General features: G+C 46.8%; 1 protein-coding gene across 4 annotated transcripts in view; it reads left to right on the top strand.

Annotated features, from left to right (window-relative positions):
- Nucleotides 1–17: 17 nt before the first annotated feature.
- The window catches only part of PDCD11 (programmed cell death 11), a 51,265-nt gene continuing 33,551 nt past the window's right edge, over nucleotides 18–17,731 (top strand). Inside the window, exons 1-9 of one of the 4 annotated variants that reach the window (XR_012646198.1) lie at nucleotides 18–49; nucleotides 1,965–2,079; nucleotides 4,179–4,310; nucleotides 4,987–5,154; nucleotides 6,104–6,265; nucleotides 6,910–7,033; nucleotides 9,649–9,830; nucleotides 13,349–13,456; nucleotides 14,729–14,935. Coding sequence is in view for 3 of the 4 variants with exons in the window: in XM_074999229.1 (XP_074855330.1) it covers nucleotides 1,978–2,079; nucleotides 4,179–4,310; nucleotides 4,987–5,154; nucleotides 6,104–6,265; nucleotides 6,910–7,033; nucleotides 9,649–9,830; nucleotides 13,349–13,456; nucleotides 14,729–14,935 (1,185 nt within the window). In the remaining variant the exon portion in view is untranslated. Of the gene's footprint in view, nucleotides 50–1,964; nucleotides 2,080–4,178; nucleotides 4,311–4,986; nucleotides 5,155–6,103; nucleotides 6,266–6,909; nucleotides 7,034–9,648; nucleotides 9,831–13,348; nucleotides 13,457–14,728; nucleotides 14,936–17,731 lie in introns of those variants that run through there. The other 3 variants (XM_074999229.1, XM_074999228.1, XM_074999230.1) reach the window with 3 other exon arrangements.

Raw genomic sequence — 17,731 nt, 5'->3', positions numbered from 1 at the left:
AGTGCTTCCGGGCTTCGGTGATGCTGTCCCACATGGGCTGCTGAAGGAGGTGAGTGTGTGAGGGGCCTGGCCGGTGCAGCCACGCGTGGGATGCGAGGGATCGTGCCCGGGGCGCTGGGATGGGAGTCCCTGCGGTAGTGTCCCTCCCCCCACCCCCCGCGCCAGCCGCTGAAATCAGCTCCGCGGGCTTCGGCTGAGGCGGGGAGCACGTGTGTGTGATCTGTCCTTCCTCCCCCCAGGGAGCCGCGCCTGCAGTCTGGCAGAGGACTGAGCCCCCAGCAGGGCGGGTCACTGGCCTGCGTCCCTCTCCATTTGGGAGCTGGTTTCCTGCAGACCTGGAGACAAACGGGTCACGGGGTGCTGGTGAGGGTCTCCACCTAGTTCTGTGGTCCAGAAGTCAGTTTATTTCCTCCTACTCTGGGTGCTAGTCACTGGTGTACGTCCCCAGGACTGGCACTTCTGGCGTTTGGGTTGCGAGGCTGCCTGTGTTCAATGATGGCCCTCTCTGCTGGGTGCTGGGGACCTCATTGGTGCACCAAGCCACAGTCTCATGATTGCGGGAGCAGCATAGCTGTGTTGGACAAGGCTCTGTAGTATAGGCAGCCCTAACTGCTTAGGGTTAGAGTTCTGACAAGATTGCAGCCCAATGTGATTTGTATGAAGGCGTGTTGCTACTCCTCTCTGGAGCTGGTATTTTGCCTGTTGCACATAAGGGTGCAGATAATTCCTTTCATGTATACGGGGTTCTCCCTTGTCACTGAAGACTGATAAGGTAATGTTGGTGAGAAGGGGAGTAATAAAAAGTGCTGGTGATTGATACATCTATATAATCAGAAGGAGAACTCTGTAAAATTGAAAGCTTGTCCTTTTCGCTACTGGAATTTGGTCCTAGGTAGTAAATGTTTGTTAAAATAGTTAACCAATTAAATGATTAAACTTATACCATATAATTGTTTATGGGCTTGCAGACGAGAGCCTCAACCAGTGTTCTGCCTGCCCTCCCAGAGTGGCTGGGCTCCAACCATGCAGCCCAGTGAAGGCAGGACTTCTCCAGCCTGCTGTGGTGGACTATGCAACTGGTTACAGAATCACAGAGCCACAGGGCTGGAAGGGACCTCAGGAGGTCATCTAGTCCAGCCTCCTGCTTCAAGCAGGATCAACCCTAAGTCCATCCCAGCCAGGACCTTGTCCAGCCGGGACTTGAAAACCTCGAGAGATGGAGAATCCACCACCTCTCTAGGCAACGCATTCCAATGCTTGTAAGCGTACCACTAAACCTAATAGTTTCGGGATAACTGGTTGACCTTTCTCATCTCTAGCTGACCCAATAAAAGATGTTACCTCACCCAACTTGCATCTCTAACTTGTGTATAACTGTCACTTTCAAATATCTGAAGGGTTCTCAGAGGCCTTTGTTTTGTCTTTGAACCTTAGATGTATTCCATGCAGTAAAATCCCTATTTACGCAATTTCAACTTGTGCATTACTTGGATTAATGCAAGTCAAAATCCTGAGTGGTGGGGAGATGGGAACCAGGGGGCAGCCTGGGTCCCATCTCCCCTCCTCTTGCACTGCTACTCTGGTCAGTTTCCTGGCTCCCAGAAGTGGCAGGGAGCTGGGAACCAGCTGTCACCTGGCCAGTCCCGAGATCCAGGAAACTGACCAGCTGCTGTCACTTGGTTCCAGTTCCCCACCAGTCCCAGGAGCCAGGAAAATGACCCATGCAGCAGTGCTACTCAGTTTCCAGATTCTCACGACATGTGAAATTTGACTTACATGTGGTTGCCTGGGAACGCAGCCTATGCATAAGTCAGGGGTTTACTGTATTTTTTTTTGTCATTTACTACAAATCCAAGTGAATCTTTTAGTCTCCAAGATAGTTCATTCTCTTGCATTTAAACTCTGATGTCATAACAATTGCAGATTTCATGGTTTTTTTTTTTTTTTTTTTTTTGGTTTCCCAGCAGAAGCGCAAGAATGACATCCATGGAAGCAAACTTCCCTCGAGGTGGCACTCAGAAAAAACCACTGCAGGAACAAACACCCAGGCGACCAATAGAACAGGATAACTTATTTGATGTGAGTTGTGTGCACATACTGGATGAAGCTCTGAGAGCTTAAGGACCAAACCCTGTAGTTCTTACTCCTGCTGACCTTGTCAGGTTTGTCTGAGAGTGGGCGTCAGGACTGAGCCCCAACATTTGTTTTAGTACTTGTGAACGGTCTTCAGCATGGAATCCATGACTTTTGACAGATGTCTGATCTTGGGTGAATGTGATGACAGATCATTACTCAAACTTAATTGACCAGTGTTTAACTTTGAAATACCTGGGTCTGATTGCATGTGATCTGCTTTTAGTAGTAAAAGCTTAATCTGGATAGAGGGAGTGGGTCGAATCCAGCACTAGTATAAGGACATTGAGTTCAGGGGTGTTACTCTAGAGTTAATTTGATCTAGTATCGGAGGGGTGGCCGTGTTAGTCTGGATCTGTAACAGCAACGAAGGGTCCTGTGGCACCTTATAGACTAACACAAAAGTTTTGAGCATGAGCTTTCGTGAGCACAAACTCTCTGATGAAGTGAGTCTGTGCTCACGAAAGCTCATGCTCAAAACTTTTCTGTTAGTCTATAAGGTGCCACAGGACCCTTTGTTGTTGATCTAGTACGTTTCTCTTGTTTCACATTTCTGTGGCTAAAAGAACAGGGTGTGTGACAGATCATCTTCATCTGCCTCTTGCACACACACCCCATTTTAAAATGCCAATTACAGTAATTGTAACTGGGCGGGGAGGGATAGCTCAGTGGTTTGAGCATTGGCTTGCTAAACCTGGGGTTGTGAGTTTAATCCTTGAGGAGGCTGTTTAGCGATTGGGGCAAATAGATGTCAGGGATGGTGCTTGGTCCTGCCAAGAGAGCAGGGGACTGGACTAGATGACCTCCCAAGGTCCCTTCCAGTTCTAGGAAATGTGTATCTCCAGTTATTTATTTAAACTCTTTCATATCTGGCATTCTGTCATGCGGAACTCTCAAAATAACTGGCATTTTAATCATAAGTGAATTTTAGATCAATTTTTTGTAAGTGCAGTATAGTGAAAGTAAATACCAATAAATGCAGCAAATACAGTATAAATGTACAGTGTACAATACTACTGTTGGTTTTAAATAAAGTACCCTACATATATTTTTGTTTCCTTCTTAATATCTGTTATTGTTTTTCTCGAGTGTTATGCATTTTTAGGTATATCTCTCTGTTACCCACAATATTTGCCTATCTGGCAACTTCCCAGTACCAGGGCTCCTGGATATGAAAGAGTTCACTGTAGTTTGGTATTTCTAAACAAATTGTTTCGGGTGTAGCAATGCTGAGCTGCCTCCCTGAGGGCTCTGGCACCCATTCAGCAGAACACTGAAGACATGTTCTTAATTTCAGATGTCATCATCCCACTGACCTTGTGAGACTGCTGATGTGCTGAAAGATAAGAACTGCCCTCAGTGCTGTGCTGGATTGGTGTCTCTGTCCTTGCTAAGTCTGAGGTTTTAAGGTCCAGCTGTGATCTAAATTATCAATCTCTGCTGAAATAACTACATTGCTCAGGTATATGAAAAATCTACACCTTTTGTGTGACGTAGTTATATTGACTTATTCCGCTGCCTTATGTGGACAGTGCTATATTGCCAAGAGAGCTTCTCTCATCAACGTAACTATTGCCTCTTGGGGAGCTGGATTGACAACATTGACAGCACAGCACCCTTCCGTTGGTGTAGAACTTCATTGAAGTGTGACAGCTGCACTGATCCAGCTGTTTTGATGCGGGGGTTTATGTGTAGATGTGCTTTCAGTCACTCTTCAGTTTTCTTTGCAAATGAAGGCTCAGGGTGCTGATGACAGTGATTTTTCTTTTTCCCACAAGAGGATGAAATGTCTCTTTTTGCTCATTCTAATGCAAAAGTTGTTAAGTGGTTTTACGCTTTATACAAAATATGTTAAATTTGAGTCCAAAGGGAGAAATTTTGAGAGACCTAGATACCATTGAACATAAGGGTTTGCAATGAAATTTCCTTCTCACCCTCAACTCTAGCATTTGCCTTCCTCTCGGATGATAGTTTTGCTTTACTGCAGTGGAACACAACAGTTATCTTTTCCAATTCTCTGATCTCCCCCTTAAAATCTGCCCTAGACTCATCATGAAGAAGGATCCCAGAAAAGAAAGAGGATTCAAGAAGATCAAGGGAAGCAGAAAAAGCTCAAGACTGAGAAAAAGGAAGCCGTGCAAGCAAATGCCAAAGATTTTGAACTTCCCTCAGTTGAGGTTTGTGGATGAGTGTTCAGATAAGCCTGCATGTATCTAAAAGGTTATTATGGAGAGGAGAGTGAGGAGCTGCTCTCTTTATCCAGTGTGGATGGGACAAGAAATAATGGGCTTAAGTTGCAGTGCAGAAAGTTTGTGTTAAAAATTTAAGGAAAACTTCACAATTGTAAGGATAGTTACGCACCTGTGTTCCCTCTAATGGTGCATGTCTGTACAAGATCAAGAGCCATCGCTTGATTAGTGCAGGCATGTAGCCACCGTGGGCAAGTAGGGTCAGAGGTGGTAGTGATCCGTGAGAATCGGGGGTGGGGGTGGGGGGGGGGTGGCTCTGGTGCGGAGAGATGTCTCTGTCTCCTAGACCTCGAGGACTGGGGTAAGAAGAGGTGATTCAGAGCCCTCTCTCCCCACCGCAGCCCCAGGGCTGGGACTCAGAAGCTCTTGGCAAGTCAAGATGTTTTTGTTTCTTTGTGCTGACCTTTTAAGAGAGCTGTCTCTAACTGCAGCATGTCTGCAGTGGGTTACTGAGTGGCTTGGTGGCTCTTGGAGGTGCTGATAGTGATTCGTGGCCTGAGTCTTGGTTCTGAGTTTTTCTTGACTTTCAGCAGTTTAACTTTCAGTCTTATTAGGCGTGGTGGCTTGCCGGGACCCACCAAGTGCTACTTGTTCTTTTCTCCAGACCCTAAGCGAGGGGGTGCTGCTGCTTGGCTGTGTGAAGGAGTCCAACGACTTCGAGTTAGTGATCAGCTTGCCTAATGGACTGATTGGATTTGTACAAGTAACGCACATCTGTGATGCCTACAGCAAAATGTTGAATGAGCAGGTGGCCACGGAAGAGCTCCTGGAGGTGAGGGGTGACCTGAGAGATGGTGTGTCCCAAGGCTGGGTGATATAAAGAGAGCCTTGCAAGCAGGGGCCCAGTGGGAGACCCCGGTTTTCACTGTTGTGCAGGAAATTCTGATCCCTTTCATGTCCTGCTCTCTTGCTTCCTTGGCCAGTAGGGCCTGTGAATGCTAAAGGCAGCAAGTTCGTTGCACTGCTCAATGCAGCTACCACTGTACGCTTCCTCGCTAGGATACCCATAGCTATAACATGTGGTGGCAAGCCGAGAGGGATGCTTAAGGGAAGAAGCTGAGGATGTGTTAGGGAGAAGCTTCTCCTTTCCAACAGGGCTGCAGAGGTCTCGGCCCTCTTCCCCAAACCCAGTGTAACCCCTCAAAAGTGTAGGTGAAAGGCTTTTGTGATGTTCTGTGTGGCATGTTACCAGCTAATGCCATAGTATTAGAATAACTGTGTCTGATGCAGCCTGTGCAATGCCCTGACAACACAGATGGCCCGAGGAAAGGAAGGGAGATAGTCCATCACCCTTTGTGCGTGTTTATATTTCTCCACCCACCACAGACAATGTATTTTTGGAACTGCAAGATGCTGGAAGTCCCTGGGTTCTTTTTCCTCTTTGCTAATGAAATACTTGGAAGTGGAACCATAATCAGCTTGGGTGAAGAACCTTCATCCTGATCCTCCTCCTTGTTCCAGCTTTGGACAGAGTCTGGCAGTCATGTTTGAATCTTCCAGTCTCAGCCTTGTAACACTGCATACGTTTTTTTTCTGTGTGTCCTTAGTCAGGTTTGAAACTCACTGTGCCCCAGACTTCATGCCATTTAGCTGCTGGTGAGGTCAGAGCTTTCCTTTTGGTTTTGGATGTCAAAATCCTCTTCAGTGACAAATTCTGGACCCATGCATGACTTAATGATCTTTCTCTTTTGATGATCTCCTTTCTCTGTCTTGCTGTGTAGGATTTGAATTCACTATCAGACCTGTACCCCCCTGGAATGCTGGTCAGATGCATCGTAAGCAGCGTGGGAAAGACTGCAGGAGGACACCAGAGCATCAAGCTATCTATTAATCCTAAAGATGTCAACCAGGCTCTGCACACCGCAGGTCTTCGATCAGGCATGGTACATGTTCTGGGAACACCATAGCCTCCCTGCAGTTTGGAGAAATCTTTTCGCAGCCTCTTGTCTTGCATGAATTCAGTTTTGTCACCTTATGCAAGTAAAGCCTCTGTGCCTTTTCTGGTGTAACTGATCTTAGTAGGAAGTGTGAAGCAGTGGGTAGAGCAAAGGTCTGTACCATAATTTAGGGGATTAGTTGCTCTGCCACTGGCTTGTCTGTTCTTGGGCAAGTCGCTTAACTTTGCTGCCTCAGTTTTTCCATCAGTGAACTAGGAGCAATACTTATTTAACCACCTCGCAGATGAGCTCTGAGCTTAGCTAAGTCTTCTCTTGCACCCAGCTTCACTGAGGCTGTCGGCATGTGTCAACCATGTGGTTGCCTGTTGCTTTGCAACTTTATGATGCCACCAGAGCATCAGAAAGCCAAGAATCCTCTAGACCCATGCCTTGTTTGGACAGCAGGGCAGCTGAGGCTTCAATGCCAGAGGAAGCAGAGACTAATGTTCCCAAAGCAATTCCAGGACTTCCAGCATGCTGACCCCCAGAGAGAAGAAATCTGCATACAAGCAGCCTGCTAGCAGAATTGCTTTCCTGCTGATCTAACCATTCCTTTCTATTGTTGAATTTTTACATTTCTCTCCCAACAGTTACTCTCTGGTTTGGTGTCTAGCGTTGAAGATCATGGCTACCTCGTTGATATTGGAGTCAGTGGTGCTAAAGCATTTCTGCCTCGTCAGAAATCCCAGAGTTACATCAAATCAGCCAATAAAGGTAAGGTGTCCAGCAGGAGCTAAAGCCTGAGGTGGGGAGCTCGGAGGCTCAGAGGAGTGGGGATGGTACTGGAGCCTTTCACCTCTCCATTGCTGACTCAAACTCGGCACCAGTTAGGAGAGGTCAGAAGTCTCCGCCCATGTTCAGTCGTTCACATGCCACTGAACATTGCTGAGCCTCAGTTCATTTGCTGATGAACGGGCAGCCTCCCAGTAAACACCTCTGTCATGAATGTCAGTAATTACTCCCTTTGTCAGATGCTAGTGCAGAGAAGCGCAGGTTCAGAGGGAGGTAGTGCCTATCTCACCCCTTTCATTACCCCCATGCTGAGAAGTATTTGCTCTGGGTCCTGGTTGAGGCGCATTGGCAGGAAGTTATAGGAGAAGCATGTGCCGCTGCGGCCCACATTTTCCCTGCCCTGAAGATTGAGTGGCTTCTAGGATTGTCTGAGAGCCCCTTCCATCACACTAAATCCACATCCCTTTGAAGTCAGCCAGTCAAAGGGGCAGTTTCCTGGTTTAAAGGCAGGTACACTGAGGGTGTACTGATGTATATCCCTAAACGCGCTAGCATGGAAAGACTCTGAGGCCTGGTCTACACGAGGGAACAAAGTTGATCCCGGATATGCAATTCTAGCTACGCCATTCACGTAGCTAGAACTGACATATCAGGATGGATTCTGTTCCCTGCTGTAGATTGGGCACTTTGGGCTCATGCCGATGTCCCTTATTACATGTGGTAGCGTGGAGTGCCAGGGTCAGTGGCTGAGCCCAGAGAGAGTGATTTTTTTCAAACTCCGGTGGACAGATCATGGCGCATTGATATAGACATACCCGAGAGCACCTTTCTCTGCCATTGTATTCAGGTGGTTCTCTTTTGACTCAGGCTGGCAGAGACCTGAAATATGTCACCTGCTAAGACAAAAATCTATTTATTGTTCCCAAAGGCAATGGATAAAAGGGAATTAGTCTCTTCACCCTTGGTTTACTGCTGGCAAATGTGGGGAGGAAAGGATTGTGGTGTAGCAGGAGCTTCCATTGCTGCTGCTTGTGATGTATATGTTCTCCGCGGGAGCATGTAAAAAACCATTCTCATCCCCATAAATGAGTTACATTAGTGCCCAGAGGCCTGTTGGCATTGGGGCCCAGTTGCAATAAGCACTGCGCATAGCAGCAAGCAGGGTCCTTACTGCAAAGGACTTACTGTCTAGGAAACCAAGTACTATGCAGAACCTGAGGCGTGGGGAGAATGGATATCTTCAGTCTTAAGAGATAAGAATGACTACACTGGCTCAGATCAAAGATCCATCTAGTCCAGTGTGCTGAGCCAGATGCCCTAGAGGGAGTGAACAGAACAAAATCATCAGGTGATCCCTCCCTTATCACCTGTTCCCAGATTCTTACAAACAGAGACTAGGGCTGCCATCACAGTCCTCCTGGCTAATAGCCACTGATGGACCTGACTTACCGAGTTCTTTTCTGAGCCCTGTTATAGTCTCGGCTTTCATGACCTCCACCAGCAAGGAGGTCTACAGGTTGACTGCGTGTTGTGTGAAGAAAAACTTCTTTTTGTTTGTTTTAACTCTACTGCCTATTCGTTATATTTGGTAACCCCTAGTTCTTGTGTTCTGGGAAGGAGTAAATAGCATATCCTTATTTGTTTTCTCTTCACCAGTCATGATTTTATAGCCCTCAATCCTCTCTCCCTGCCCTAAATCATCTCTTTTCTAAGCTAAAAAGTCCCAGTCTTATTAATCTCTTTTTATGTAGAAGCTATTCCATACCCCTAATCATTTGTGTTGCTCTTTTCTGAGCCCTTTCCATTTCAGTGCATCTCTTTGAGATGGGGAGACCACATGTGCGTGCAGTATTAAAGATGTGGGCATATCATGGATTTATATAAAGGCTATAATATATTTTCTTTTTTATTATCTGTCCCTTTCTGCTGGTTTTTTAGCAGCCACTGCACACTGAGTGGATGTTTTCATAGTGCTATCCACAGTGACTCCAAGATCTCTCTCTTGAGTAGTGACAGCTAAGTTAGACCCCATTTTATATGTAAATTTAGGATTATATTTTCTAATGCGCATTACTTTGCATTTTTCAACATTAAATTTCATCTGTCCTTTTGTTGTCCACTAACCTAATTTTGAGAGATCCTTTTGTAGCAATTTGCAGTTGCCTAGAACTTAACTCTCTTGAGTAGACACATAGATACTTTCTAATTGCAGAAATAAAGCAATACATTTCCCTGCCAGCCAGCCATTAAAACATGGACTGATTTTCTGATAAGTGGTGCAGCAGAAATGGCTCTTGAACAGAGAATTTGAAAATGTGGAAAGTAATTACCTTACAGGTCCTTTCAGAGAGGCTGTTGCACGTACAGGGTGACATGGGGAAGTATGAAACTGACATTGAAGGACGAGTAGCAGGGTGGGGCACTGTGATGAGAGATGAGAGTCTGTCAGAAGGGAGAAGCAGAGCTGGGAAGGGCCTTGAAAGTCTTTGGAAGAGAGGCTTGAACCGGCTGGACAAGGGGAACCAGCAAAGGGTTTTTGCAGGGGATATGTCAGACAGGAAGATGAGGGGATTTTCTGATGTTTCCTGTCTTTGTAGGGGCTGAGCTGAAAATAGGCCAGTACCTGAACTGTCTCATTGAAGAAGTGAAAAACAACGGCCGAATTGTCCGTCTGTCCATCCATCTGTCAGAGGTTGCTGCGGCCATTGCAACTGAAGAACAGAACTGGACGCTCAGTAACTTACTGCCGGGGCTGGTGGTGAAAGCACAGGTGCAGAAGGTAAGCCTGGGCTGTTTCGGAAGGATTGTTGAAGGGTGTTATTCGGACTGAGGGATAATGTCCTTTGTAATCTGCCCACACGAAGCTGAGCTGAAACTCAATGAACTTACAAGTCCACATAACGTTTTTCCTGCCTGCCAGCATCAGCAGTTGAACCTTAGAGTTTGAGCTCTCTTCTGTGCCCGGTCCCCAAGCTGTAAGACTCCAGTATCTGTGCTTGGCTAGTGGTGGTGGAGTGTGTGACAGAATCACATCCAGTTTGCTTTTCTCTGGCTCTTGGTCTTGTCTCTCTGCGAAAGACCACTTATTTCATAGGAGTAAAATCTTCTGGTTTGTCAGGGAACCAGCAGATCTGGGACAAAAGACACAAGGGAGTAAGGAGGTACAATTTTTGACTCCCTTTCTGTAACAACGCTGAGCTATTTGAAAATCCCACAGGAAAGGCTAACTGCAAGATGTGGTTCAAGCTTTTGCCTTCTGCACCAAGCAAAGAATTCACCTTTCAAGTCTCCTGGGTTGGCTTCTCTGGACCTTTTAGTTGTGACTGTGGAAACAGGAGAAATTTTCCTCCCTTTAGGGGACATGATAGCAGTTTTTTCAAGTACCTAAAAGAGAGTTACAAAGAAGAGGGGAGAAAAATTGTTCTCCTGGGCCTCTGGGTATAGGACAGGGCAGTGGGCTTGGGCTGCCGTGGGGAAGGTTTTTGGATTGGACATTGGGAGGGATTTCCTGGCTGTCTGGGTGGTTGGACACTTGAGTAAATTGCATAAGGAGGAGATACTGGAGATATTTAAGAGCAGAATGGACAGATGTCTATCAAATATAGATGGTGGTTGGTTCTGCCATGAGGGCAGGTGACTGGACTTGTAACCTCTCGATGTCCCTTCCAGTTCTAGTGTTCTATGATTCAATGATCCTTTCTTATGGATTCTTCCGTAAGTTCATTCAGAGGTCTGACTAGGGAAAACTTGAATGGTGGCACTCACCTCAGCTCACCAGCTTGACACCCATTTGAGTACGTTCTGCAGATCAGTGGTCCTTCTTCTTTGATCATTGGTAAAATGGCTGACACTGAAAGTTTCAGCATTAGATTCCAATGCTAACACCCCATTGTACAAATGGACGTGGCTCACACTGTTGAACTCTTATTGCCGGCTGCCTACAGACTCAGACAAACTTCACTGTATTTGCTTACGCTGAGTTCTCGGGTGGGTATTTTGCAACCTCAAGAGCTGGAATTGGTGTGGGAGGTTTGTTTTTAAATGGAAGCTTAGGGTTTGGGAGTACCAGAAGGCAGCTCCTGGGAAGAACACTGTCAGGGATTTTTCATCCCTTGGGCATAATCGTCCCCGTGGGCCAGGGGAAACAAGCCTTGGGCCTTTAATATCATTACAGGGGCAGGTAGACTCTAAAAGGTACATAGGCTGCCAGTTAGCAGCCCCCTGTAACGGTCACTCTGTGTCAGTTGGTTTTACCGGTAACCTGAACTCACAGACATTTCAAAATCATGGATTTAAAATCCAGGCTCCTCATTGGACAAAGGTGAGGCAGCTTCTAGAGAAGGACCTGTTTGAAAGCAGGACCTTCAGAACGTCCGTATGTAAATAGACTCATGAATAATGTATGAGATCAGGGAATATAAGGCAGCGCCCCACAGCGCTCGGGGGACTTGGTACCAGCTGCCTCTGAGGCGAAGACTTTTTGAAGAGCTCCTGCCTTTTTGAAGATTCCCTGAAGCAATTCCACCTCCGCCCAGCAGGGTCCGCCCTGCTGAGGTACTAGCTGAATCACTCACACTAAAAGAGCTTAGGCAGCAGCTCTGAGGTAAATTGGGTGAGGGGCGAAGTGGCCTCACCCTTAGGGTGGGGTACTGCGCTCTCGCTCGTTAGCACCCAGAGCCTGTCAATCACTGCGGCACCCCCGACCTCGCCGCCGACAAGCAGCTCAAAGGTGAATTTGGTGCGTGTCGAACTGGCTTCGCCCTTAGGGTGGAGTACTGCGCGCACATCAATTGAAGCCTAGAGCCTGCCACCTTCGCAGCACCTACGCTCTCGCTGCTCGTCGCTTTGATTCTTCTTCACCGGACGTGACCAATGCACTCAACTAGACTACCGGACTGGACCCTTACACCTGATTGGACACGTAAAACCCCCTCTACGCCCTGAGACACTAACTCTAAAACCTAATTCGGGCTGTGTAGGGGGATTTAACAGGCTGTGGCTCAGGTTGCAGTTTTTACCGGATCAACTAAGAGCCATAACCCGGAGTTAAAATTATTTGCTCCGAGCTGCGCAATTGATTAATAAGCCCATAGTCGAGGCTTTGTTAGTTAACTGTTATTGCTAAGGTTTCTCTTTTTCCTCCTAACCTTCCCTCTTTCTCTCTCCAATCCCCACTGGGAAATTCGTAATATATTATCTCAGTTGGGAGGAAACCTTGATAGGCTGGACCTCAAGGTTTTCCAATAGGGTGGCTCATCTAGCCATCCAGAGCATATAAGGGTAAAAAACTAATTTATCTTCCCTAGCTCGGAGAAAAAACTTATTTCAAAACTCATTGAGTCTTTTTTTACCCTTTTCTCTCATAAGAGAAGTCTCTCATAAGCTCCGTCCATGGAACTCTTGTTAATATTTAGCGTAAGTGTTTAGACTATATATTTTTATAATAATTAAATTTGGTTAAGTTAGTTGTTAATGAATAGTTATACAAGTTTAGTTCACGTGCAGTGTTTGTTCGTTTATATGTTGCTGTTTTTTGGTTAATAAACACAGACATTACTTAGTTTATTTTTCCTCTCCTTGTCTCACCCTTGCCTTTAACAAGCGAGCCAGCTCCTGACCTACCGGGAATTAGCTTCTCCCCAGCCTCTCCCCTCTAGCACAACGCTGGTCTCTAGGCCCCCTGCCTGAGGTGGGTGGGGTAGACCTGCTGAGGAGCGGAGCAGCCTTTGCCTGTCGGCGGGCTTCTGCCATCTCTTCTTTGCCCTCGTCTGAGGCCCCGTGGGGATCCGGACGGGACGCTGGTGCGGGGTCAGCGGGGGGTTTATTGCCCACGATTCTGCCCGCACTGACAAACACCTGCTTGCAAACTAGCACTGGGAGATTGTGGAGTTGATGAAATGTACACTTAGAAAATGTAAAAGTGTTCTTTTGTGATAGTGGCAGAAAACCAGCTCTTGAGCAATTAACTTGTCCTATTCAGTGTACTTATTAAAGACTGACAAGATGCCAGTTAGTGGTGGAATTAAAGGGCCGTCCACATGCAGATCTGCATAAGAACTTCCAACACAGATTCTCTGCTCTGACCTCCTGTATATCGCAGACCAACAGCCAGCTGTCCCCACTCCAATCACACAATTAAAATTAGACAGCGGCATTACAGCCTTTGGGGCACTCTACTGTTGTGTGTCACAGGCAGAAAACAGGAGAGACTGAGCGTGCCAGTGCCCAAGCCCTTGCAGTGGTAGCAAATTGATTTAATTGTACACCCTGAAGAAGAACTTCTCTTTCTTGGTTTAGGTGACCCCTTATGGTGTTACCCTGAGTTTCCTCTCCTCCTTCAGTGGGGTTGTGGACTTCATGCACCTGGATCCGAAGAAAGCGGGGAGTTATTCACAAGGACAGATGGTGAGAGGATGGTGAAGGGGCGATCGGAGTCACAAAGCAGCTAAACATATCCATATCCTTTGCTTCTCCAGCCTTTTTTTGGGGAAAAGGCTTTTTCAGGGGATTAGATAATGTCCACGAGCTGCTTTCTACACCCCTGGTAGGAAGACAGGGTGGGGGGCAGCCATTGACTTTGGGTGGTTAATATGGCTGCTGGAGAGCCTTGGAGCAGGTGTCCCTGTATGATTTTGGGAGTAGGGGCTGATTTGCCTGTAGTCTCTCTCCTCCCCTTATCTGCACTAACCTAGCTTACACAACTCAATCCACTCACTAAAGAAAAAATGCACCGCCCATAAAGATGTATGAGAGCTGAATGATAACTCTGCACTTTCCATCGTTCTTATGTAACTGAGACCCTTCTAGGTGTGCTTTACTGTCCCATCTAGGGGCACTGAAACCTCTTACAGAGAGAATAATGAGTCTACTCAGCAGCCTTAGCTACCAGCCAGCTGACTTTTAGCTCTTGTGGTTGAGGCTTATGTCCTAAGTTCCGGAGGTCCCAGGTTTGATTCTGCTCACAGACGACAAGGGTTTGTCATGGTTATACTTGCCGTACCTAGGCAAAACCTCCATGAAGGCATCAGGAGCAAGGTTGTCCAGAGAAGAACAACAAGAATGATCAAAGTTCTAGAGAACATGAGGGAAGACTGAAAGAACTGGGTTTGTTTAGTTTAGATAAGAGAAGGCTGAGGGGGGCTATGGTAGTGGTGAACAAGCATCTAAAAGGGTGTTACAAGAAGGAGGGAAAACAACGAGAAAATCTGTGGCAGTTTATAGATTAACAGGTTTATTGGAGCATAAGCTTTTGTGGGCAAAGACCCTCTTCATCCGATGCATCGAAAGAGGGAGAAAAATTATGCTCCTTGGCCTCTGAGGATAGAACAAGAAGCAATGGGCTTAAACTGCAGCAAGGGAGGTTCAGATTAGACATTAGGCAAAGCTTCCTACCTGTCATGGTGGCTAAACACTGGAATATATTGCCTAGGGAGGCTGTGGAATCTCCACCATTGGAGGTATTTAAGAGCAGGTTAGATAGACATCAGGGATGATCTAGATGGTGGTTTGTCCTGCTGTAAGTGCAGGGGACTGGACTCGATGACCTCTGAATGTCCCTTCCAGTTCTGGTGTCCTACGATTCTAAGGTGTCGTGTTGGATTGGGTGATTCAAAATGACTCTTGGCTCTTCACCTTGAGAGCCTGTCTAATCCCACCATCCTCTCTCCCCTGCAACAGGTGAAGGCCTGCATCCTCTCTGTCCATTCCACCTCCAAAGCAGTACGCCTTACGCTGCGGCAGGTCTTCCTTCAGCCGGGCAACATGCTAGGTCAGCTCTCCAGCAGTCGGATTGGTATGGTGGTGGAGGAGGCGGTGGTGAAGAGCTTCCATGCCAAGGCTGGCGCCATCTTTGAACTGGATGATGGCACTCTAGCCTTTGCACGGGTAAGTAAGAAATGCCCATTGGCTGGGTTAGAGTGTGAGTAAGGTTGCCACCAGCTGATGTGACATTACCAGCCAAGCCAGAGACTTCTTGTATTTAAAAATGTAAGTGGAAATGGTTGTAAAGAGTAGTCATCCTGCAGCGTTTGCAATCCAAACTTTGCCGTGTGTTGCCAAGGCCCGAGAGCCAGGAAATGAAACTGGCTATGCTCCATATTCATTGCCTGAGCTGAGGGGAAGAGAGAGGGAAACTCCTAGGCTGTGTCTACACGTGCCGCTTCTTCCAGAAGTGGCACGCTAATGAGCTATCTGGAAGATGCTAATGAGGTGCGGATGCAAATTTTCATGCCTCATTAGCATATCAGCATGTAGTTCGGAGTCTGGATGAAGCACTTCCAGACTCCAAAGTACACGTGCAGATGTGTGGCCCGCAGAGATCTTCCAGAAGGCCCTTCTTCCTCAAAATTTTGGGCTTCTTCCAGACTCCAAAACACGTTTCAGTACACTTAATGAGGCACAGAAAATTTGCATCCGCACCTCATTAGCTTCTTCCAGGTAGCTCATTAGCGTGCTGCTTCCAGAAGAAGTGGCACATGTAAACACAGCCCTAAAGAGTATAAAATAAAGTTAATTCATTCCATGTTGTTAATCTACATTCTTATTAATGACATAAGGAAATGGGTATGGCTGTTTGTTCTTTTTATCTCCCTGCGTTTCTGTAGCATGGTATCATTTAACATGAAAATGGGCTTTGCCATTATAAGCTTCCATTTCCAGGGTAGATGCTGACACTCCGTAGGTCCTCCAGCCCTGGGGCACCAATGGAAAAATATTAGCAGATATTAGCATCCACTAGCAGCCAGTTCCCTTCCGCTATCCTGCAGCGCCTCCTGCCCACTGGTGGCCCCACCAGTCTCAATTTCTCCTCCCTCCCATTGCCTCCCACCCACCTGGACTGGCTGTTGTGTGGCTGGCCGGGAGTGTTTCAGGAAGGAGGGGAAGACCTGCGACAGGGCATGCTTGGAGGAGGTGGCAGAACTGGGCAGGAAGAGCTTGGTTGTAGAGCGGGTGAGGAGAGACAGGGAAGCTTGGACTGGGGATGGGTCCTGGGGCAGTTGAGCACCCCACGAGGAAATGTATCGGATAAGCGATATGCTCTGGGTGTGGAGTATGTTGAAGGTTGAGCAAGCCTGGTGGGTAGAGGCTGATGGTACTTGATTTTTATTAGTAAACAAAACAAAATCAAATGTGGAGGAAGACTAACTCTTAGCCCTTGCTGAAAAGCATGAGCTTCTCATGGGGTTTTAATCCCCCAAATTAACCCCTATGTGCCATAGACAATGGATAAAATGTTCAAAAGCACTTCTGTGACTTAGGAGCCCAAAGCCATAAGCCACTCTCAGAAGTCACTTTCAGTGGGATTTAAGGTTTCAGGGCCAGATTCTGAAAGGTATTTCATCCTTGGTTCCCCACCGGCTGGGTCTCAGTGTAGCTCTGTGGGAGCACTGGTGGAACTTGTGCAGTAACTTAATTTAGTGACTATAGTTCCATTAAGCTCCTCTCTAGAGCTGCAAATAACCAACAGATGGAAACAGCTTAACATCGTAGAACTAAATCTTTGATGCGTGTGTTAAAAGTAACAATGAGGAAACTTGGCAGGGGAATAATGTTTGAGCACAGACATGCTGAACCCTAGCCATCCCACACTGTCTTTGCACGTGGGTACCATCTTACAGTTGGCTCAGTGCCTGGTTGTGACGATTCTCAGAGCCCAAGAGCAGGGTCTGAGTAGGGGACTGAGAGTCACCATGGCATGTCTGCCTCCAGCATGAAGTCTTGCTTTGGTATGGCTGGCTGTGAGCTGCTGAACACCACCCACTTTTCAGCCACTCCAACACTCTCCTCTGGCCTGTGGCAGCTATTTTTCACCTTGCTGCAGCCAGTGGTCCTTTGCATTATTTCCCTTTCACATCCAGCCCCTGACATCGGCTTCTCCCTTTAAGTCAAACCACCACTCCTGTAAACCACAACACTTGGGAGCACTTAAGTAAACTTGCTTTATTTCTTTTTATCATAAAATTAGTCATATCTGGAAATGAGGAAGTGATGGGAACGAATAGTTGCAATAAAAAATAAAAACGTCATAAACCCGCAAATGTGAGGCTTTCATTAATAGTTACCTTTCCTGTCGAATAAAGTAGGTCTCTGTCCTCCCACTCTTCTCTTCCTGGCTTGACATGAACTCGGATCCAATCTTTCACAAGAGCATCCCTGCTCTCGAGATGTCTCTTCTTTCCCTGTCCTCTTTTGTTTCTGTGCCTGCACAGGGCAAACCCCCATCTCAATATTCTGCCCCTTTTCTGCCTTCAGGTGGTTTGGGGTGTTGGCACTTCTTGTATGGTTTCCTTTTTAAGTCTTGGGCTGGACAGTTGACCTTGCATTGCATCACCTGCTAACCAGACCAGGGAACAATTCCTTCCTTCATTAAAGGAGCATTACCAAGATATATTAGGCCGGTGTCTAACTTCTCCTCCAGGCTTACAAAGCAGACTTTGAATATAAATACATTATTCTTTAGATATTCCTTGTATCTACATCTCACAATGATAGTTGAGTCCTGACAGATTCCAAGTGTTCTGTGGATGCCTTGCAGGTTACTCTTTCCCTAGACGTTTATCTGTAGACGAGTTCGGTGTAGTGTGTCCTCTTTGAGATGAGACTTGTTTGTGAAGAGCAAGGAACCCTTTGCCAAGGAGCCTCTGTGTCACACTGTGTTATGTACTCTGTGGGCTGGGGGAG

The sequence above is a fragment of the Carettochelys insculpta genome, chromosome 7, assembly GCF_033958435.1.
Source record: "Carettochelys insculpta isolate YL-2023 chromosome 7, ASM3395843v1, whole genome shotgun sequence".
Taxonomy (NCBI): Eukaryota; Metazoa; Chordata; order Testudines; family Carettochelyidae; genus Carettochelys; species Carettochelys insculpta.
This window is presented reverse-complemented; position numbering and strand designations above follow the sequence as displayed.